At 51.4% G+C, this 23798-nt stretch overlaps 1 protein-coding gene across 1 annotated transcript in view; it reads left to right on the plus strand.

Annotated features, from left to right (window-relative positions):
• The window catches only part of MAMLD1 (mastermind like domain containing 1), a gene marked incomplete at its 5' end in the record, with an annotated part of 56296 nt that overhangs the window by 16903 nt on the left and 15595 nt on the right, over positions 1-23798 (plus strand). The window contains 2 exons of the mRNA XM_082681734.1: positions 1813-3531; positions 5620-5742. Of these exons, the coding sequence (XP_082537860.1) occupies positions 1813-3531; positions 5620-5742 (1842 nt within the window). The remainder of the gene's footprint in view (positions 1-1812; positions 3532-5619; positions 5743-23798) is intronic.

Here is a 23798-nt window from a genome sequence, read left to right on the forward strand (position 1 = left end):
TCTTTAAAGGCCAGGGTTGGACTCCCAGAGCACTTCCGGATCTGCCCTCTGTAATGCCAGATACTAGTTAATGAGGGTCCTCTAGGTACCACGGAATCCGTCCCGTTTCGTGTAATAGTCCAAGCAGCATCATGAGATGAGAACTGAAATGACGCTCATTTTACAAATGAAGAAACAGAACTCAAGAGATTCTGTGCGGAGGCCAATACGTAGTGGTTGCGTCTGCCTCGGGACCAGGGCCCTAGGCCATCCTGCCTGCACCCGTGCTCTCAAGCTGTCAGTCCACTGAGAGCCAGCCAGGGAGCCGTAACAAACCTTGGGTTCCTGGGCCCCGGCCCGGAGGAGACTGAAGCAGTTCAGCTGTGGTAGGAGAGCCTGGGAATCTGGGGGTTTCTAAGTGCATCTGATGGCTGCCAAGGCTCCAGATGTGCAGCCCTAGGGGATCTCTTGACGTTCACTCTGCTGTAAGAGTCATGAGCACTGTCGTGCTAGTAGGTGGCCCTCGCGCACGCCTTGACCCTCCAGTGAGGCAAGCGTAAGGGGACGTCAGAGGATCCGCACCGGATGTCCCAGTAAGACTTCAAAGCTGGAAAGAGGTTTCTTCGTGCAAAAGTGCTTCAGGGGAAATGGATCTGGTAGAGCGCTGGCCTGTAGGCGATTTCCAAGCCCATCTCCTCCCACACATAATCCTGCGCTCCACTCCCTTCCCCTTCACTGCAGGTCATGGTCATTTACAAGACAGCCACGGATGACTGTATGAAGCCTTGAAAGTGTAGGAAATACTGCATCAGTAACTTCTTTGATTTGTTCCCAAAGGCTAGGCTTTTATAAATGGCGGGCAGTTCCCCCAGTGCAGATCACAGATCGGGGCCCTTTCCTGTTGTTTCCTATCTCCCCGACCTGAGGATACATCTGCACAGAGGCATTTCTTAATTAGATAGCTTTATACTTTTTTGGTGGAGGAGTGTAAGTCATTCCATTAAAAACAAGCTTCTATAGAAAAATACAGAGAACAGAAAGTGAGTTTCCAGTCACCCCCAAAAGACGACTAGTCCAAAGAGTTGCATATACTTTCTTCCAAGGTGTTTTTGTGCACTCGTAGAAATGTGTGTATATGTGCAGGCACGTGTGTGTGTGTGTGTGTGTGTGTGTGTACAGATCAATGGAACCGTGCTATAGTGACTGTTACGCAGTTGTGTCACGCTCCAAACAGTGTCTCTCAGACAGCTGCCCAAAAGAACACGCCAGATCTACTTCACTCCTCCAAAGCCTCTGCTTTATCCCATTTTCTCACTCACTAGCGCCTGATGCATTTAACCGAGACAGGGAAGCAACCTAAAAGTTCAACGTCTACGTCACGCTTTTCCTTTTTAAAAATCAGGTTAGCAGTAGACAGGTGGGAATTGCAAGTTTCTTAGCGATTCTCCTTTGCCCTCCAATGTCTGCATAGTTCCGCGGAAAGCTCCTTCAAGTGGGCAGAGAATATCCTTCGCGTGACTTTCTGTAGTGTTTGGTGTAGAGACAGCATAATGCTTTATTTGAACTGTAACGCAACAGTCTAAATGAAAGACAGCAACGAAACAACAAGCATCATGGTTCTAAAAATAGGCTGTATCGTATAGTTTTGACAACTCTTTCTAAGTCTTGAAACTGAGAGATCTGTTTTATCTTGCAAGTTTCCTGTTCAATAGCTTTAATGTGCCAAAGCCTTTATAAACATTCCTCTGCCTCCCCCCTTCCCTCTCCCCCCTCCCTCTCTCCCCCCTCCCTCCCTCCCTTCCTTCCCATCCCTCTTTTCTCTTCCAGCCACAGGGAACCATTAAGAGGAGGCAGGAAGGAGAAACTTTCCAGCTTTCAGGCATGGCCGAAGGAGGTTACCCTAATAAAATTAAGAGACCATGCCTTGAAGACGTCACGCTTTCGATGGGCCCCGGCGCCCACCATCCCAGCACAGCCTGTGCAGAGCTGCAGGTTCCTGCGTTACCCATGAACCCTGGCTCTGCAGCGATGGGAGCGGCTGGTCATTCATTACTTCTCGAAAATAACCCCATGAACGGCAGCGTAATGGGCTCACCGTTTGTGGTACCACCAACTGCGGAAATGGGACTGAAAGGCCCCCCTCTTTCTTACTATGACAAGACCAACACTGTGCCTGCTGTGGACCAGGAGCTTCAAGATCTGCTGGAGGAGCTAACAAAAATTCAGGAACCTTCTCCGAGTGAGCTCGACCTTGAAAAAATCCTGGGGAGCAAGCCGGAAGAACCGCTGGTCTTAGATCACCCCCCGGCAACCCTAGGCGTGACTCCCAAGCCTGCGGTTCAGATGCCACACTTGGAGAGCCTTGGTTCCAGCAAGGACTTCGCTTCAAGTTGCAGCCAGGTCCCGGGGGTGTCGCGTCAAATCCCGCCCTCCTCTGCGGGGATCAGCTACGTCATTCCCTCCACCAGTAAGCAGATGGTCTCCCCCAGTTCTTCAACAGCACAGGCCAAGAGCCAGGTCCAGGCGCCGCTCCCTGCGGCTGCCTTGCCACCGCTCCCGGTGCCTCAGTGGCATCACGCCCACCAGCTGAAGGTGCTGGCGGCCAGCAGGCAGGGCTGTAGTACGAAGCAGCAGGGCCCCGCTCCCAGTTGGTCCGGCCTGCCTCTTCCCGGCCTCTCCCCGCCTTACCGCCCGCTGCCCTCACCACAGCCGCTGCAGCCGTTCAGCCCTCAGGGCCTCATGGTGTCCTGCATGTCGTCGAGCAGCCTGCCGGCGAGCGCTCTGCAGGGCTCTCCCAATGCCTTACTGTCCAGCGTGGCGCCCAGCAGCGGCGCTGCCCTGGGGCCGGCCATGACCTATGCCCCCGAGAAGCTCCCCAGCCCCGCGCTCCAGCAGCAGCCGCAGTTCAGCCCGCAGCCCTCCGTCCTTGCCAACCTGGTGTCCTCCACCATCAAACAGCCTCAAGGGCACCTGATATCCACTCTGCCCACCAGCAACCCGGGGCCCTCCACTCCCTACCGCCCAGAGAAGCTGTCCAGCCCCGGGCTGCCGCAGCAGTCCTTCACCCCACAGTGCCCCCTGATCCGGAGTCTCACTCCCACCAGCAATCCGCTCGGCCCGCAGCAGCCGCAGCTGCAGCTGCCGCCGCCTCCGCCTCCGCCAGCCAGTACCCTCCTCAAGCCCATGGCCACCAGCTCGCCCAGAACCCTGAGCCTGATCATGCAGCAGGGGCTGGCCGCCCCCAGCCCGGGAGCCCCGGAGCCTTTTCCTTTCGGCCACACCAAGCCCTTGTCACATTTCGTCTCTGAGCCGGGCCCCCCGAAGATGCCCTCGGTGCCCGCCGCGTCTCGGCAGCCTGCCCTGCTCCACTACCTGCAGCAGCCGACGCTGACGCCGGCCTCTTCTGCCACGGCCTCGTCCACGGCCACAGCCAGCCTGCAGCTGCAGCAGCAGCCGGACGCCGCTTCGTTCCTTCTGCAGCACGTGACGCAGCAGCCGCAGCGTGTTCAGCGGTCGGTGGCCTCGGATTCCATGCCTTCTCTGCCCAGACAGGTAAGCCGGTCTCATCTCTGGTTGCGTCCCTTGGTTTTGGAAATAAGAACCACGTTTCATGTATTGAGAGCCGCCTTTGGAGGCAGATCCAGGCTGTAGCCCTCTTTGAGAGTGGACTTCACTCTGGAAAAGTCTATTGAAGCCAACTTACTCTGCGCAGTCGAAGCGCAGTATTCATGAGGTCAAGGTTAGGGGTTCAGTTCCTGTGCAGGTTGCTTAGCTTCCCTGGGAGAAAAGTTCACCCACAAGGTGCCGCCAGGGGAAGGAACCAGGGCAGACGAGTCAGAATCACACAGAACTGGGCTGTGAGGCACGTCCCCTCACCCAGGACCAGTGAAGCCTTCATAGGATGCAAGGAAATGGCACTGAAGCATTTAAATTTTCTCCCAGCTGGCATGAGGCTGCACACCGAGCCTTCTAGAAGTGTCACAGCAAACGTCTGCTGGGCAGCGGCAGCGTGCCATCCACCCCTGCACCAGGTGCTGAGGCAGGTCCTAAATGAAACTGTCAGAGACGTGTCAGGTAGTTACTCTTACCATCCCCGTTTTACAGACGAAGTAACTGAGGCTCAGAGTGTTGAAATGACTCGCCCAGAGTCACACAGTTAGCGAGAGGCCCAGCAGCAACTTGAAGGCAGGCGGGCTTGCTCCAGAGCCCGTGCTCTTCTCAAAATCCCCATGATGTCTCTCTCATCTCCTACAGTCTTGTCAGTCACTCAGTTCAGCTACTTCTCCCTGGGCAGTGTCTATCATAGTTCCCACTTTTCACTTGTTCTGACCCCTGCCTGTATTAGTTACCTATGGCCGCGTAACAAGTTAGCCCGTAACTACTGCTTAAAACAAGACACATACGTAACTTCACAGTTTCTGGGGGCTGGGAATCCTGGCACAGCTTAGCAGGGCCCTCTGGCCCCAGGTCTCTCACAAGGTTGCAGTCATCTTAAGGCTCAACTGGGAAGGACTGGCTTCCAGACTCACTGCTGTGGTTGTTGGCAGGAAGCAGTTCCTTGTGGGTTGTTGGACTGAGGTCTCAGTCCCTCATGAGCTGCTGGCCAGAGGCCTCCCTTGGTTCCTTGCCACGTGGACCTCTTCATAGAGCCTCTCACAACATGACAGCCAGCTTCGTCAGAGCAAGCAAGAGAGAATGTGCCAGGAAGAGAGGCAGGGGGAGTGCCAGCAGGTCAGAAGTCACAGTCTGTATAACCTAGCCTGGGAAGTGACATTGCATCACGTGTGCAGTATTCTGTTCATTAGACGCGAGCATGAAGATGTGAGTACCAGCAGGGGATTACAGGCTGGGGAGGGTACCAGAGATCCCTGGGGACCACGTCAGATGTCTCCCTGCCCCGAATACCGTCTTTCGTGCTTCCTCTTTTCCGTTGCTCTCAGGCCTGCCCGAGTTCAGGCCCTCTTGATTCTTCGTCCGAACTCGTACAGTTGATTCTTAAACTGGTTGTTCCAATAAACCATCCGTTTCTCTGAGAATTACTTGCTGTGACACGGACCTGACCATGTTCACACTTGCTCGGAAGATTCTGGAGGCCCGTAAGCTGTGACTCCATCTACCTCCTTAGACTCGGTGTCCCTCGGGCCCCAAAGTGCTTGCAACTCCTGGCCCACTCTGCGCCCTTGGCCTTGGCTCCCACTGTTGCCTGTGTCCGGCCTTCCCTGCCCACCTTTGCTGTCCTGTCCCACTCTTACAGGTCCTAAGGCTCTGTCACTATCACCCCCCGCCCCCGGGAAGCTTTGCCCCAGCTGTCCTCTGCACTTCCGCCTCCCACTCTGCCTCCTTCTTCTGTAGAGAAGCCAAGGAGTAGGTGGCCGTAAAGTGCTTGTCTGGGAATGTGGCCCAAGGGAAGCTCCCAGTGGGGGCTGACCTCTTTGCTGAGGGCCCTGGATGACCATGGCCGCGGCAGTCCCCGGAGGAGAGACACCGTGTCTTTTTCATCCAGGTCTCGTGGAGTATCACCAGGCAGAGTACTCCACGCCAGGGGTCGGTCCTTCGAGGGGAGCGCCCGTGGGGGTGGCCAGGGTGAGCGGCCGGCCCTTGTCCACAGTTCAGGAGCACTTTGGTTTGGTTTTGTTATAGGCCTGTTGCCAGCTGTTTTCGTGGACTTCTGCAGCTGGCTTGGGGGAGTGCCAGCTTCAGCACTGGAGCCCTTATCCTAGCAGGAAAGAGCCTCAGCCCGGAGCCGTGTCACCGTCTAACATTGTGAGCCTTTTTGGTTTCTTTTGTGTTCAGTGGGGAACATGTGTAGCCTGACTGTTGCTTCGGAGCCAGACCAGCTGGCTCACAGAGAGAAGCCTTAATGATTAGGGTCGTGAGAATCACACCCGACTGATTCCCTAGGTGGGGCTGGAGAAAGTGTCCGGGAGAAAGCGCGTGCAGCCAAGCTCCCCAGGTCAGGAGGGGCTCAGGTGATCTCCGTCGACAGAGGCAAGAGGCTGGGCTCCCCGATGGGACGCTCTTGCCGCCAAGAGCTGCCTTCCCGGCCAGCACTGGCCAGTGCCCAGGGGCTGAGTGTGCTCCCTGGGACTTCACCTGCCTTTTCTCGTCTTAGTCCTCAGAGGTAGGGGCTGTTATCATTCTCTTTAAAGTTGAGAAGACTGAGACACAGAGAAGTCCCCAGAGTTGCCCACAGTCACACAGCAAGTCGGGGCCAGAGCAGGGAGTCCGGCTAGAGAGCCCACACTTGTAACCCCACGCACGGGGGCCTCCAGAGCCCTCTGTTCCTGCCTTGACCTCCTAACGGTTGCCTCTTCTACAAAGTGGGTGTGGTGGTAGGTTGTTTGAGGATTAAAAGCGTCGATTCTGCGCGTCGAAAGCGCTCCAAACAGAGCCTGGCGCAAAACCTGCCAACGAAAGCCTGACTCCTCGTCCTGAGTCTCCAGATCTGTTTCCTGGGGGCCAAGATGGTTCTCAAACCTGGGGCTGTGTCAGGACGGAATATGAGCAGTGCTGTCTCCAGCCTCCACGCCTGCCAGTGAGATGGACGGCAGTGGCGGGGCTCACTAGCTTCGTGGGCCCTGCCCCGCCTAGACCACCGCAGGCCCGCTGGGCGAGGGGAACGAGCCGCCTCGGCGCTTTCACGCTGGCTCCGCCCCGCTTCCCAGCTCCCTGCTCTGTGCACGGCATTCTTTTAGCCAAAATGCACTGACGAGGCCTTCAAACGGGCACGTCAGCAGCTCCGCTGTTCCTTCCCATGGCCTTTCCGCATTCAGTTTAAGGCCTAAGAACCCAGCTCTGGTCACTTGGCCAGGAGAAGGTGGAAGAAAGGAAGAGGCGAGTGTTTGAGGCCCCCGTGGTGAGGAAGTTCATGCTTCTTGCTCCCAGCAGGGAGAACTTGCAGTGTTTTACTGATGGCCAAGCTGAGCCTCGGGAAACACTCGTTACCCCGTGGACGGCGTTGACTAGCTCGTCGCACCTCCGTGGACGGTAGCGGTTACCACGGAAGGACTGGGCATTCATCTTAAACCAGAAATGCCAAGTCGGGCTGCTGCAAGGAGCTCATTCTTATGTTCAGACTAGCCTTTCTCAGCTTGGGGGATTTCACTTTACCAGTTACGTGAGCGATCCAATTTCAGTGACCCGCTTGCTTGCCCTGAAGGTAAGAGGTAAATGCCATCTGGCATCAGGGCAGCAGTTCAGCATGGCAGGGGCGCTGGAGGCAGACAGACTGGGGTTCAAGTCCGGACACCAACTCTAAGTGGGCATTGTGCCAGGAGCAGTGTCACTTAAGCCCCCTGAGCCTCAGCTGTACCTGGGGAAAGGGATGGGCCCCACCGCGTAGGGCCTTGAAAGACAGGAGATGCTGAACCGATACCGCTCAGACCCCTGCCCGGCCCACACTCCGCACCCAGGCACGGCAGGCGTGGGCTCCCAGACTTGGATCTGGAATCCCTGGGGTCAGACGCGTTTCCAAATTCAGAACTTTGAGGACTTTAGAAAAGTAATGTGGTGCATATAGCAAATATGACACAACCCTCCGGTGGAATCTGGGGCACATTTTATTATTTTTGCAGAGATATATGAATATTTAACGAAGCCCAGGTCAAGTTTTGTTCCCAAATAAATTTTGGCACCGAATTTACAGAACTAAAATAGGTTTGCAGAGCTTTGGGGCTTGAAGTTACAGATAAGGGAGGTGGACCTAGAATTATTAAGGAAGGGACTATGGAGTTGTGACACCCAGCCCTGGTGTGGTGACTTCCAAGGCCCCCAAATCTCCTCACTGTATTCCCCACCCTACTCCCAAGGCTGCGTGACTCCTCTCTGGTTTTAATCGAAGCGAGGCAAAATGAATTTTGTTTCCATAATGGAATGCCCCTTCTCGCTGAAAACCATTGAGGATACCGTAGGGTGTTGTGAACATCACGGTTAGGACTTCAATTGGACTATCAGCCACTGGCTGAGGAACTGACATTTACTCAAAGACAGAAACAGTTCTGTCCAGGAGATGAGACCTGTGCTCTGGAAGAGTCGGGGAAGCAAGAGGCAGCAAGGGCGCCCTGGGTGCACGTGCGATTGCAGAGCTGGGAGTGTAGCATGGCGGGGAGGAGGGACGAGGATGGTGGCCAGTTGGAATAAGAACAAAAAAGCCTGAAATCTGATCCTTGAGGCAGGCTGGGGTGGGGGGGTGGGCAGCTGCAGAGAAATAGACCAGAGGCGCGTGATATCGTTTGGAGAGATTTTGAGAGGGGCGAGAGCGGGGACCTGAGCCTGCCTCTGGGAAGGCTGGACGAGCCCTCACCTGCGTCTGCCCCGTCTTCCGCCTTGAATGCCAGCCGCCCGTCTCCCATGCTTAGGCAGCAGTGAGCACCCAGCAATGGTGGAGGCGCGGGCTCATTAGGAGAACTTGCCATCCACCCTCCTGGAGGGCTGGGCCTAGGAGGGGGATCTGGGCACCTCGGCCTGAAGTGGGACCGTGAGGAAGCCCTCTTGTCACCCTCACCCGTGGGTGCCTCTTGTCCCTGGGAACTGAGCCTCTGAAGCGCAGCACCCCCGGCACCCAGGGCCTGGAGGGAGACAGCACAGAGCCAGGGACAGCGGGGCCTTGGCCCTTGCTTCCTGGCAGGGTGCGGGCCCCGGGACTGGGCTTGAGGCTTGGATCGCTGAGGTCCAAATCCCGGCTCTGCCACTGTTTCATTTGGCGCTCTCCTTCCTCTCTCTGTGCCTCAGTCTCTCCATCTGCAAAATGGAGGCACTTGTATACCTATCAAATGGGGCTGCTGAGAGGATTCAACGAGGTGAGGTAGAAGGGCCTGGCCCAGGGCCTGGCCACAATCCCGCTCCACCGATGTTAGCTCTACTGTCTCGAGAAAGCTCTTGAAACTCGGCACTCAGTGGAATGCGTTTAGACTGCCAGGCTCCTCTCCGGCTCCCAGTGTTGGTGGCTCGCAGAGGAGGGGCGGGGAAGCGCGCTCCAGCCGTGGGGTGTCAGGGAGGCCAAGTGGCGGACACAGACTGGTGACCCCCGAAAGGAGCAGAGCAGCCAGGCCCGGCTGCAGCTTCCCGAGCACCCTGGCCAGTGGGGAGGGGACGGTGCTGGCCATTGTCCCTCCAAGCACAGGCGGCAGAGAGAGCCACGCAGGGGGCTGCACCATCCCGCGTGTGTGCTGAGTAACACATTCTGCCTGCATTCAGCTGGGCCCCAATCCCGCCGCTTGCAACAGGCCGAGGGCTGCCTGGGTTTCTAGATCCAGAGGGACTGCTGCTGATGGGCGGAGAGAAAGAATGAAGGGCAAGTGAGGGCCAGCCTTGCCAGCCACCCGGCGCCAACGCCGCCAGGAGCACTGGTTCATCGTGGTCACTTGGTTTGGACTTCCGAGGTTGGACTCGACTGCTCGGTAGGGCAGAACCGTGAATTACTGCTGCCTCCATTAACACGGCAAATTAAAATCTTTCCCTTCACACCGTGGCCTCCCATTGAAAACCAAAATGATAAAAGCAGGTTAGCTAGACCGAGAGAATTCCCTAATCTTGTCAAAGTTATGCCGGCTCCATTTTCCACTGGAGGAAGAGAGTCAGGAGAAATGGCAGCGTGAGTCTGCTCCTAGCCTCAACATCGTTCATGACCCTTTAAAAGCGAGTGACCACTATCTTGCCAGATGTACCGCACATTGTCAAGGAAGGGCCTGTGACCTCGGACTTGAAAGTCCTTTCACCAGCTTCCCTTAATTCTTCTGCTGTTTTGAGGCTAAGAGGCAGGGCAGGGCAGCACTGCTCCCCGTGTAATGAGGAAAGTTTCTTCGCCTTTGTCGTTTACAAATCCTGGTGAGAAGCATCACAGATTTCATTTCAAAGGTTAGTACTGCTGAAGTGCAAGAGCAGAGGCCTCTGGGGGAAGCTCTGGGCTGAACTAAGGAAGAAGCGGGGCAGGAAAGTCAGATTTCAAAGAGCCCATGTGTCTGAGCTCCAGCCTCGCCTTGCACACGTCTTCTCTACCAGACATGAGGACATTTTCCTGAATAAGCATCTTTATTTTGTTTTTATATTATTATTATTTTAAAAATTTATTTATTTATTCATTTTTGGCTGTGTTGGGTCGTAGTTGCGGCACGCGGGCTTCTCTCTAGTTGTGGCGCTCAGGCTCAGTAGTTGCGGCGCGTGGGTTTAGTTGCCCTGCGGCACGTGGGATCCCCAACCAGGGATCGAACCACTGTCCCCTGCATTGCAAGATGGATTCTCAACCACTGGACCACCAAGGAAGTCCCTAAGCATCTTTATTTTGTATTTAAGCATGATTGTACATGCAAGCTTAGTTTTTCCTTTCTTTTTTTAAATTGGGCAGCAAAGAACTATTTAATTTGGTGAAACATTTTTTAGCTGCTTTGGGAGGAAATATAATTAGACAAAGATGCGCACGTGCCCTGTATGCCAGCTGTTGTACTGTACTACAGTACTGTTCAACGTACTGTACTGTAAGATTAAAAATGTTTTCTTGGGACTTGCCTGGTGGTACAGTGGTTAAGAATCCGCTTGCCAGGACTTCCCCGGTGGTTCAGTGGTTAAGAATCCGCCTGCCAATGCGGGGGACATGGGTTTGAGCCCTGGTCCGGGAAGATCCCACATGCCACGGAGCAACTAAGCCCGCGTGCCACAACTACTGAGCCTGCGCTCTAGAGCCCACAAGCCACAACTACTGAGCCTGCGCCCTAGAGCCCATGCTCTGCACAAGAGAAGCCACTGCAATGAGAAGCCTGCGCATCTCAATGAAGAGTAGCCCCTGCTCGCCACAACTAGAAAAAGCTCGCATGCAGCAACGAAGACCCAACGCAGCCAAAAATAAATAAATTAATTAATTTTTTAAAAAATCTGCCTGCCAATGCAGGCGACACAGGTTCAATCCCTGGTCCGAGAAGATCCCACATGCCACTGGGCAACTAAGCTCGTGCACCACAACTACTGAGCCTGCGCTCTAGAGCCCGCGAGCCACAACTACTGAAGCCCGTGCGCCTAGAGCCCGTGCTCTGCAACAAGAGAAGCCACCACGATGAGAAGCCCGCGCACTGCGACGAAGAGTAGCCCCCGCTCGCTGCAACTAAAGAAAGCCCGCGCGCAGCAGTGAAGACCCAGTGCAGCCAAAAATAAATAAATCAATGATTTTTTTTTAAAAAATTTCTTTATTTTTTGTCTTTGTTAGTTTTTTCTGTATTATTTGTGTGAAAAATACTATAAACCTATTACAGTACAGTACTATATAGCCAATTGTGTTAGTTGGGTACCTAGGCTAACTTTGTTCGATCTCAAGCAAATTGGACTTACGAATGCACTCTCAGAACAGAACTCATTCATATGTAGGGGACTTACTGTAATATACATTTTGATAATTTAGAGACCGACATCTCTGTGTTGAATAAGTTTTGTTTTAACCACTCTGAATTGCCAGGAAATGAAAGTCTGTTTGGCAAAACGCAGGCTCAGAACTTGGTACTAATGCTACCAAGAATCAGATTTGTTTTTCAGTTTCTTTTTTGGTTTCTAAGTACCATTAATGATCCTCCACCTCAAAGCTATGTCCCTTTTTCAAAAAGTGGAAATTTTAAATGAGCTGCCTATCAAATGCTAACTTTTTAAACACCAAGCTTTTTCTGTGTCGGAGGCTGAGGAATAAGTGAGACGTCGCATTGCAATGAGGCAGCGTTACTTTTTGCCCCTGGAGTAACGATCCATCACTTAGTAAGGTCAACACCAAAATTAACGTGGATGCACAAAGCCCCCCAGTTCAGATGCCTCCTTAATGGCGATCCCTAGCCTTAATTTTTAATTGTTTGACAATTGACCCATGAAAGCTGGAAAGGCAGCCATTTTCAGAAACCTCCCGTGAAGTTTTTGTTTGGTTTTTTGTTTGTTCCTTTTGTCTTTACATATCTGAAAAGGAACACTAAACTTTGCTGAAGTTGGGGTGCCCAAAAATGAGATTTTTAAAAATGAAGTATGTAAATTATTTTATACTAAGTTCATTGAAACCGGCTGCATATCTGTCACTGTAAAGCAAGGAAAGGAATCTGATTTCAGTTTTCAAAGAGTCGAAGAGGACAGAAATAAATCATTGTGTTATGTTCCTTTAAACTGTAACTGCTTATGAATATCTACAAACCCAAAATGTAGACTACCTCAAGGAGAGGCCGTCCACTTCCACACATAAAACAGGTTTGAAAGTGTGGTCAGCTACTGTTGTGACCCCAAGTGAAAAGTTAGCAAAATAGAAAAAATGTCTAGGGCAGATGGAGGGTCACAGTGGATTTGCACCGTTCGGCTGTGACCCTAACACCTACAGCCAACATTGTCGCTGAGTGCAGGATGGCGCCAGAGGAGCAATGCAGGTCAGAGATGCGACCCTTGGGGCGAGCAAGGGATGTGTCCTAAGGGGGCTGCACTGCATCCTTGCCCCTCCTTCCTGCACCCTCCCCAGCTTCCCTCTCTCAAACCCATTCATGGCCCCGTAGCACAAATTTATGGAAACCTCTCCTAAGCCCGTTTATACTTTCAGCCTCTTCTGTCCTTTGGGGGTTGTCAAATCCCACAACCTGGGCCTGCTGCGCAAAGCAACAGTGTGCGTATGCTCCGAACTTGTGTCTTGTGAGCTTGAAGGGAGCGGCGAACGAAAGCAGCCCACCCCACCCCACCCCCAGAGAAAGAGTTTCTGCTTCTTCCTAAGGAGTTGAAAAAGTTTAGGTTTTGATTTGCTGTTGTTGGATGAGGGCTTATCGTGTTAGCTTCTCCCAGCCAAATCAGTGAGGTTGTTGAGAGCTAAAAGCAGCGTAAAGGTCCAAAGAGATCACCCCTCCACCCCAGGCCCGCGTGCGTGCATGGTGGTCCTGAGAGCCCATGCAGTGCCCCGAGCTGAGCCTTCCCTGGCTCCTGACTCCCAGTGGAATAACAGCTTCTAAGACAGAGAGTGGAAGAAAGGGGCAGCATTTCTCCATTTCTTTCATCCTTCGGTCCTTCGCCCCATGTGAACCGAGTTTCATGTTAGATTAGAAAGTGGGCAGCATGGACTCACACGGAGCCCGTAGACCTTGACTCAGTGATGGAGAGCTAGGTGCACGGGAAAAGGGGAAGTGGGCAGTCCAGGAAATGACCACAAAGTCCTGGCCTAAATGTGACCTTCAGAGCCTGAAAGATGCATAGCCCTACTTCATCAGAAATTACTCCAACTCTTGCTTTGCTTTTGGGAGCTTTGGATTTGAAGCTAAGTGCAGAGGTTCTATCTGGCCTTACCCCCTGCAGCATGCTACCATGTTTGGCCCTTTTTGAGCAGAGGAAGTGAGCAGAATTGTGGGGACCCAGACTTTTCTACAGGCCCATGTCTGGGTGGCACGTGAAAAGAATTTGCCAAGCCAACTGACTCAGGAGGCCAGTAGATGAAAGTGGACTCCTTATTGACAGTTTTGCATAATGATCATTTATTTCCATGTGACAAAGCTTTGAAAGATGTGGGAAGCCTCCAACCACCCTTGAGTGGCAGTAAGTGGGAACAATTCCATGACCTTTCCCTCTATCAGGCAACACTTTCAAAGATGAGCTCTAGAAAATGTGAACAGGCAAAGCTCTCAAACATGGCTTTCTAGTTTCATGTCATCAAAACACAAAATCTTGACACCCATTAGGATGGCTATCATTTTTTAAAAAATAGGAAAAACTAGTGTTGGTGAGATGTGGAGAAACTGGAAACCATGTGCACTGTTAGTAGGAATGTAAGATGGTACAGCTGCCGTGGAAAACAGTAGGGTGGTTCCTCAAAACATTAAACATGCAATTACCATATGGCCTAACAATTCCATTCTTGGGTATATACCCAAAAGAATTGAAAGCAGGTTCTTGAACAGATATCTGTTCACCAGTGTTCATAGCAGCATTTTCACAATGTTCAAAAGGTAGACGCAACCAAAATGTCCACAGAGAGAAGAATGGATGGACAGAATGTGACCCGTCCACACAGTGGAATATTATTGAGCCTTTAAAGGAAGGAAATTCCGATACCTGTTGCAACATGGATGAACTTTGAAGACATTATGCTAAGTGAAATCAGCCGTCAATCAACAAAAGGACATATACCATGTTATGCTACTTATAACAGGGACCTAGGAGTCAGATTCATAGAGACAGAAAGCAGAGTGGTCCTTGCTTGGGGCCGGGGCACTGGGGGTTAATGTCTAATGGGGACAGAGTTTCAGTTTGGGAAGATGGCTGCAGGACACTGCGAATGTACTTAATGCCACAGAACTAGGCACTTAAAATGGTCAGTTTGCGGGCTTCCCTGGTAGAGCAGTGGTTGAGAGTCCGCCTGCCGATGCAGGGGACATGGGTTCGTGCCCCGGTCTGGGAAGATCCCACATGCCGCGAAGCGGCTGGGCCCGTGAGCCATGGCCGCTGAGCCTGCGCATCCGGAGCCTGTGCTCCGCAACGGGAGAAGCCACGACAGTGAGAGGCCCGCGTACCGCAAAAAAAAATAAAATTAAATTAAAAAATCAGTTTAACAGCAAGAAAACAAGAAAAGGAAAAACAAATTTTAAAACATGAGCTAATCCTCTCCTAGTCAAGGCAGTATTTAATTTTGATAATATTAACGTGTGATGTCGAGGTGGCAGCAGCTGAGCTGCCTGTCTTCCTTCATGGAGAGGAGAGTACTGACTGCACAGGTACCTTACCCATGCTTCGGTGCAGGCCGGCTGCACTTCTTAGATGCCTTAGTGACATGTGTGCACTTAGGAATGTGTGCACTTCCCCTTTTCACTTAGTGCATGCGTGTTAACACGCCCGGCGTAGGGTTCCTGGGCATAGCCAACGCTTAGAAAGAACTTTCCTGATAAATCGATCACAACTTCTGTCCTTTTCTGGGCATTTTAGAGAAATGACAACATGTGGATGGGGGAACAGAGAAGTGATATAGACAGAATGGGGTCTCTGCTCCGGAATGGGGTAAGAAAGCCCACTGGCTTCATGGGTTCTCTGGTGCATGTGCAAGCCTAGAAATACTAGGATGGCTCGCAGTTTGCTGATTAATACAAGAGCCAACAGAACAATGCGAGGGACTCACTGTCTGTGCACAGTGTCCCTCTGGAGCAAGTGCTAGGCCCTGGGGGAGAGTTCTGGAAAGAGTTAAGGGTCTCGGCTACAGTGCAAACCAGGCTTGACCCTGACACACAAAGTAGGAAACAGGAACCTCTAGTCATTGTTCAACTGACTTTTGGGAAGTTGACACACCTGGTCACTGTGTCCCCACTCACACCCCAGCTCTCAAGACCTTCGGTTTCTGCCTTTCAGGGCCTGGCAGTGTCCACTTTTTAATCAGAGTCATTTGTGTCTTGCCTGTGCCCCCATTTGCTAGCAGATTCCTCAGGCACATGATGTCTTATCTAGGTCTGTAAACGTGAGCTCAAGGAGCCTTTGAACGCATGACTGGAAGAAGGCAGGAAGGAATCAACCTATAAATCGGTTGCATCTGCTGGCCTCTGAGAATTAAGCTCCTGAGATTGTTTTGAGTGTTTTAGAGTAACTATTGGTAGAAATCCCCAATCCTTGAAGCCCAGGAGGCTGATGAACTCAGATTCTTGTGTTGGACTGAAGGGAGAGCTCCGCCTCTGCACGCAGGGTCCCTACCCCGTGACTGTGACCGTGAGACATTTTCTGGTCCAGTTGGGGCTCTTGTCTGCCAACAGCACGAGGACAGGCACTTGCCTACAATTCTACAAGTGCACTATCTGAATACATTTGATTTCTTCAAACTCTAACAAATAACACCGTTTTGGATCTCCAGGGGTAATTTGCACTGGTTGTTCTGTTGCAGCGGTAGCGGTTGTTTCATGCCTTTTAGAAGGACAAACAAGACCTCTGGCTGCTATTTCACATACCACAATGATAGCAGCACATGATATAAGAAAAGAAAAAAAAAGCTGGCTTAGAAATTCAGGCCACTCATTCCATTGCTTTTTTCCCCAGTTCAGCTTCGCTTATGCCGCTCTGGGGCAGCACTGTTATTCCTAATGTAACCCAATCAATTTCAGTTTTGAAGGCTGCTCAGTGTATGTTCTTGTCCTGTCAGACTTTAAATGTTAACTTATAAGAACAGTTGGTTGTATTTGAATAAGCTTTCCCCATTGGTTTAAAAGAATTAAAAGGTTTTTTTTTTTTTTTTTTTTTTTTACTAGTTCATGAGCACAGATTTTTATATCCTTTGTGGAAATGATCTTTGGGGGTTTCGTTTTGATTTGTTTGTTTTTGTCATTTGGACAGCTGTATTGTTAGCTTCTTCTATTTGCTTGATTCACTTTTCATTTGGAAGTGTCTTCTTTAGCAGAATAATTACATCACAGAGATTCCTTCCTGGCACCCTCCAGAAAGATCTCCTGATGTCCCCTATTGCTATATCAGCTGTTACAGTTCGAGATTGGTACAGATCAAAGTAGCAGAATGGGGTTGAAAAGGGCAGCCTCTGGCAACGGCCTTGACCCTGCCGATTCCCTCTGAACTCCTAGAGCTCCAGCATCATATAGATCTGCTCTGCCTGGCCCTTTCCTCAGCAGCCGGTGGGCAGTACTGCTCTTCCAAGCGCCGTAGTTACCCCATCCTCACTGCAAAAGGCAGGATTGCAACAGAGGACCCATCCTTTGATGAAACTATGTCAGCCGACTATCGGAATGACCTCATGGCCTCAGGAACTGACCAGACTCCGCTGCGAGCAACAAATATCCAGTTTAGAGTTTAGAATCCTTCTCCATATGCCCCATTTTTGGAAACAAATGACAAAATCGTGAGGTTGATCAACATTGTGGTCCAGATTGACATATATACACTAATATGTACAAAATGGGTAACTAATAAGAACCTCCTGTATAGAAAAATAAATAAAATTTTAAAAATTAAAAAAAAGACATTGTAGTCCAATATGCTCTCTGAGAATTCAGAGCCCTTCAGAGGTTTAAAGACAACTGGGATGTTCCCACTGAATCTTCCCTGCCACCCCCAATTCTCTGCCCGTTTCCTGACTATTTCTCTCTGAACTGAGCACAGGGCATTGGCGTGAGGCCCTCTGGGTGGGTAAGGCTTTACTGGACTGACCCAAGTGCTCCAGGTGCATGAGCCCTGCGCAGGGGAGAGCAGGAAGGTCATTCCCACTCTGCAGTAGATCAAGGGTGTTTTTTTTGGCACTCCTTTTTTTTTATTGTAGTATAGTTGATTTGCAATGTTGTGTTGGTTGCAGGTGTACAGCAAAGTGATTCATTTATATATGTTTTTTCAGATTCTTTTCCATTATAGGTTATTACGGGATATTGAGTAGAGTTCCCTGTGCTATACAGTAGGTCCTTGTTGGTTATCTATTTTATATACAGTAGTGTGTATCTGTTAATCGATAAAGTTTTGATATAATATTGGACTAGGGTTTGAGAAAGAGAATGAACCCTCCTAGAGCCATCAGCACCCGAGTCACCGACACCTCTTACAGGCTTTTAATATTTTTGTTTACAGTTATTACCTCTGAAATCAAATCTCGACTTTCTGGTATGGTCTTGGACTTTTCAAGGGATTTAAAAATTTAGGAGTTCGGTGCCAGTAATTGCTTTTAGGAGCTAGCACCGCTAATTTGCTATAGATGAATTCCAGTTTGGATCATCAATTATTTTCTTCACAGAAAACCACAAAGTACATATTCGAGTTAGCGTCGGAATTGAATTTGATCCAGGAATTCATAATGTTGTTAAGCTAGATTATTGCTGCTAAAACGTGGATCACATTCAACTAATGCAAAATAGAGTATTTAAGAGCTTGAGTACCACACTTGAGATCTGAGCGAAGAGCCCAAGGTTGCAATGTGGGATCCGCACTCGATGCGTTTGCTTGATCATGTTGTGCAGACAGCTTAGGCATTCATCTTTAGATGAACTGGTCTGTGGGTAAAGGAAGATGACTCAAGGCTGAGCAGGGTCCCACAGGCCCCAGGCTTCATCGTCAGAGATGGGCTGTCCTCCAGCGTGAGGCTGGAGGTGTGACGCAGACGTCGTGAAGGTCTGAGGGGCCAGGCTAGAGTCTTTGGCAGTTAGGATGTATTGAGTCGCAAATAGCAGGAAATAATAAAGGGAACTGACTTCAACAATAAAGGGAACTGACTGAGTCCCGTAAGTGGAAGGCCGGCTCTTGGGCAAACTTCAGGTAGTGTCACCAAGGATGCCGTTTCCTCCCTGCCGTCTATCCGGCCTTCCGGAGCACTGGCTTCGTCTTCAGGCCGGCTCCCCCTTGTGGGCACATGATAGCCCTCAGCACCTCCAGGGGCTGCAGGCCTCCTCCTGCCCTCATCCAGGGGAGCAGAAGAGAGAGCTGGTTTGAGAAGCTCTGTCAGAAGAGCAAAGAGGTGTCTTTCCCAGAAAGCCTCTGGCACTTTGGGCTCAGTGGCCTGAATGGATCACACGCCTACAATTCTGCTTCGTGTAAGCGGAGCTCGGTGCCCAGCCTCTGCAAGCGCAGGTGGAGCGAGGTTTCCCCAAAGCACATAGGCACGTGGGGCAAGTGAGGCCGCCTGAACGGAAACTGTGGAAGGCAATGAGAGCAAGAGAGCTAGGCGCCAGCTTAGCCATCAGCTGTCTTTGCTGCAATCGACCTCTTTGGCCATCCACAGCCATTCCCTCCCTCTTTCCCATGCACGTGCCTCCCGAAATGCTCACTCCTCCAGAAAACCTATGTACTCCCTCCCCAGAGGGGTTCAGTTCCAATCCAGAAACTGCAGATGTCGTGCCATCCCCTCAGTTTGGTCAGAGCATAGCCCCTCCTGTTCCCAGGACCCCCGGCCATCGCGCTCACCTTGGCAGAGAAAAAGCAGAAGTACAGGACAGGAGGAAAAAAAAAAAAAAAAAGGAGCTCCCGTTTGGAAAGGAGCAACTGGAAAGCAGCGCACGGTGGTCACGAGCCCGGCATCCACGGGCTTAGGGGTTCCTTGCTTCTCCGGGTCTCAGTCTCCTCTTCTGTATAACAAGAAGGTTGGATTAAAGCAGTGGTTCTCTCTGGAGTGTGTCCTGGAGGATTTGTGAAAGTGCAGAGTCCTGGGCTCCACCTGCAGAGTTTCTGATTCGGTAGGTCTGGGTGGGACCCAGACATGTGCATTTCTAACAGCTGCTGCTGGCCCAGCGACTCCCACGTTGAGAACCCCTGGTGTAGATGAGTCCCACAGGCTCTGCTGATTCTGACGTTTGGGTCTCAGCTTTTTCTTAGCTACCTCTTCCGTTCTACATTGATTTACAACAGATTGTTTTATAAATGGGACACACCCTACTCTACCATGTGAATAGCTAAGAACATCTCAGACCCCCAGCTTCGGTTTGTTGTCTGATTTTCAGCAAGTGGGCTTAAGGCTTCAGGAAAGCCAACAACTTTCTTGAATTTAATAAGTTAGGGATAGAAATACGAAGACTGTTCATCCGTCTCCCCGCCCCCATCCACTGCAGCACGATGTTCTTTGCGTTGACTCCGTGTGACTCCAGAAAGCAGCCCTTTTTCCAGGGAGAACCCAGATCCTTAGGCCTCATTTTGAAAGCCTCCTCCCTACGTAATCTGCGTATCCATCAGGTCTTGGGATAGGAGTGGCACTGGGTGAAGCTGTGATGTAGCTAAAGTTGACTTGAGAACTTTGCCAATTGTCTGCCCAGGACCCCCTCACCTGGACAACATCTCTTTGTCCTTCAGGTCACAGCTTAAAGTTCAGTTCCCCCAGGAAGCCTCCTCTAACTAACCCCTCACCCCAGCCAGGCTGGGTTCTCCTGTTGCCTGTTCTCTGCAGTGTTCCCGTATAGCACTTACCACCTTTGTTACAAATCCCGTTTAAGTGATCTCCACTACACGAACGTGCCTGCTCTAGAAGGGCAACGCCATCTCTGCTTTATCCACCAGTGTTATCACAGCACAGGGCCTGGATCCTGGTGGGTGCTCAGTAAATACGTGTTGCACGAATGCTATAAGAGGCAGGCTGTGAGCAGATTCCAGCCACCGTATTTCATTACGAGGAAAGCTATCAAACGGTCTATACTATACGTTCTACTGTGTGCAGTGATGGTTGCTCCAAAGGAACGAAACAGACAAGCCGTCAGAAGAAACAAACACACGGATAGAGAGCCTCAGAGTCCCTGGCAACTACGGCCAAGTATTTCATACCCCTCCTGCCTTCTCTCTGGGAACCTGGCACCTGGGAACTAGGTATCTCCCTACCAGGCACCCTGGGCCTCCTCTCTCCAGGCAGCAGCTTCCTGAACACCCAGCTTCACCCCTCCCACACCCATAGTTTGGAGCTAGGCATTTGGGTGAAGTCAGTGGAAGCCCCCGCAGCTCACAGCATGCCCCACCCAGCAGGGCCTAGAGAGCTGGTCTGGGCGAAGCCCACATTTTCCCCCTGGGGTGGTGTGAGTCTAGCGAGGCCCTGAAATAAATGCCTGCCCCCAGGCAACAGCCCGAGTCTCCTGACTCCTGGCTCAGACTCTGGGCTCACAAATTCTGCATCTTGAAGCAGACGGGTGGCTTCAGATACAGGAATGAGATGTGAACTTCGTACGCTTTTTATCCCCAATGCTGTAATTCCCTACTATTATCCCTACTATTATCCCTACTATTATTACCTATTATTATTATCCCCAATGCTGTAATTCCCTACTATTATTCCCTACTATAATGAAATTCAACCAAACCTGAAAATTCTTTATTGAGAGAAAGCAGATGAAGTCTACAAACTGACCAGAAGTATACCCTGCAGATGTTGACTCTGAAGCCTGTGCCTACACTTAATGTCACTGGTGGATCCCTTCTCACTGAATGAGCACACACTAAAAGGAGGTCTGTCTGGCTCCCGGAGCCCTTCTTCCTTTTGAACAGTCCTATAATCCACACATTTGCTGGATTGCAAGGCCCTGATGAAGGAGAGACAGCAGTATGGTGGAGACCAGAACCTTCTCCACAGGACAAAGTGTGCTGTGTTTACTGAGAGTTGCTGGACTTGGGCAGGTGGAGACAGTCTAGAGCCCAACTAACGCCCAAGTTAGCCAGGAACCCTGGAAAGCAGATTAGTCTGGGGTTTCCCCATTGTCTTTTTCAAAACAACCAATTCATAAGTGGGGCAAGGAAGGAAAGTCACCAAAAAAGATATGTAGCCCAGGGCTTCCCTGGTGGCGCAGTGGTTGAGAGTCCGCCTGCCGAGGCAGGGGACGCAGGTTCGTGCCCCGGTCCGGGAAGATCCCACATGCCGCGGAGCGGCTAGGCCCGTGAGCCATGGCCACTGAGCCTGCGCGTCCGGAGCCTGTGCTCCGCAACGGGGGAGGCCGCAGCAGTGAGAGGCCTGCGTACTGCAAAAAAAAAAAAAAAAGATATGTAGCCCAAAAAATCTACAGAAACTATAATAAAGCTTCCACAAAAATTAACTCTCTGAGCTGTGAGGCAAGTGCTTGAGGAAGGAGACAGGTGAGCACTTCTCATTTTGCTCACTGCTCACCGTGGTCATTCACTGGGGCAGTGTGGGAGGGTCAGAGGGTGAGGAAAAAGGGTTTCCTCTTATGTCTGGCAGAGAGAAGAAGTAAGTAACCAAGTGCTCCTTTGTGCCTGTTTGGACCTACCAAAAGGCAGACACCAGTATGACACTAGACATGCAAGAAATGTATGGGGCAGGGAGAGCCTGTGAAGGCTAAAGGGAGAGAGAGCAAGAGAAGGTGGGGAGGGCTTGCCTGGTGGCGGAGTGGTTGAGAGTCCACCTGCCGATGCAGGGGACATGGGTTCGTGCCCCGGTCCGGGAAGATCTCACATGCCACGGAGTGGCTGGGCCCGTGAGCCGTGGCCGCTGGGCCTGCACGTCCGGAGCCTGTGCTCCACAACAGGAGAGGCCACAACAGTGAGAGGCCCGCGTACCACAAAAAAAAAAAAAGAGAGAAGGTGGGGAGAGCCTCAAACCACAAAGCAGGTGGCCTGTGACGACTGTGGGACAGAGGAAGACTGGGTATGAGGAGTCTCAGACAGCAACTCCAAGAAAGGTTCAGCCAGGCCCATGGAGAATTCTTACATCATTTTACAGATGGGGACACTGAGACCTTAAAAGGAGAAGGTAGACGACAAACAAATTTTATGAACAGAGATGCAAAAGTTCTCAACAAGACCCTAGCAAACCGAACCCAGTGACATATGAAAAGCATTATGCACCATAAGCAGGTGGGATTTATCCCAGGAATGCAAGGCTGGTTCAACCTGTGACAGTCAATCAATGTGATGAACAATATGAACAGAACAAAGGACAAAAACAAAACCACATAATCATCTCAGCAGACGCAAAAGGGAAAGGGACTTCCTTAAGCTCATAAAATGAATAGCAAAGCCCAGACTAAACTCAGGTCACCTGACTTCCAGGCCAGAGCTCTTAATAGTAGTCGGGGTGGGGATGGAGGGTGGAACTGGCCCTCGCAACTGCATACACTGCACTGAGCCCCATATTGGGGACTTGCCCCTTGTCCTTTCATCCGGTCCTCACGACAGCCCCTGGCAGCGGGCGCTACGTCATCCCTACTTACTGCGTAAGGAGGCTGAGGCTTCGAGAGATAAGATGACTTACCTGAGGCCACCCAGCTGCCGAGCGCATGAAGGAGCTAAGCCTAGACCTCGGGTTTCCTGCCTCCCACTCTGGAACTTTCCCTTGCCCTTCACTGCTCTCCTCGCTGATTGGTGCTGCTGGCTTAACCCGATTCCATTAGTTCTCAGCTCACCTACTGCCAAGTCAAGTAGATGGGTTTTTGCTGTAAGCGGATGGGAATGTCCTCCAAATTCCCTGGGGAAAGAGCCCCCTCTCCTATGCCAGTACGTGACAACTCTCAGAGTCCAGGTTGTTGACCTACATCCGTGTCATCTGGGTTAAGTGGCCGTTTATGAGGACGGCAGAACTGTAAAGCGAGCGGCACTGGGGAGGGCAGAGGCCAAATGGTTGGAAGGTGGAGGGCAGCGCGGAGAAGAGGGGGATGAGACTGTCCTTTGCTCCTGGACATGCTGAGGACCAGGCCGGCTGGCCTCTGGTGGAGGCCGTCGCAGTGAAAGCTCTCGCTTCCAGATGAAACAAGAAAAAGAGGGCAGAGGTTTCAGAGAGTCGGGTAGAGAGAGCGATGCAGTTGGGTCAGGACTCGGAAGGCACCTTGGACTGGGCATCTGGAGTGGTGAGTTCTAGTCTTCTCTGATTTGGGGCAAGGCTCTTCCCTACCATGAGACTCAGGGTCCGTACCTACCAGGGTCCTCAGAGGGTGGCGTTGCAGGGCTCCACGCTCAGAGACTGAGTCCCTGCAAAACAGTGCGGATAGACGCTCTCTGTAGGTCTCTCTGACACTCGGCCTCTCTGTCTTTAACTTGCTTGGTGATCTCTTTGCCCCCAATATTTTAATTGTGGTAAAATACGCATCATGTCAAATTTACCATCTTAGCCAGTTTCAAGAGTACAGTTCAGTGGTATTGAGTACATTCAGACTGTTGTGCCCTCCATCACCATCAGCCATCCCTAGACCTCTTTTCATCATGTACAACTGAAACTCTGTCCCTATGAAACAATAACACCCCATGACCCACTCCCCTCCGTCCCCAGCAACCACCAATGCTCACCTGGCAGGGGAGAGAACGTGATCAGGAAGATGGTTTTCCTAGGGTGAGGCTTAGCCATTGTTTGGTAATCTTGAGCAAACCATGGGCCCTCTCCTTCTCCTCTTGAGAAAGATGACTTGAGTAGGTGATCTCTCATTTCCCTCGAGTTACGAAAAGCACGTTAGGGTCGT

Source organism: Grampus griseus (assembly GCF_964374135.1).
Source record: "Grampus griseus genome assembly, chromosome: X".
NCBI classification, from domain to species: domain Eukaryota; kingdom Metazoa; phylum Chordata; class Mammalia; order Artiodactyla; family Delphinidae; genus Grampus; species Grampus griseus.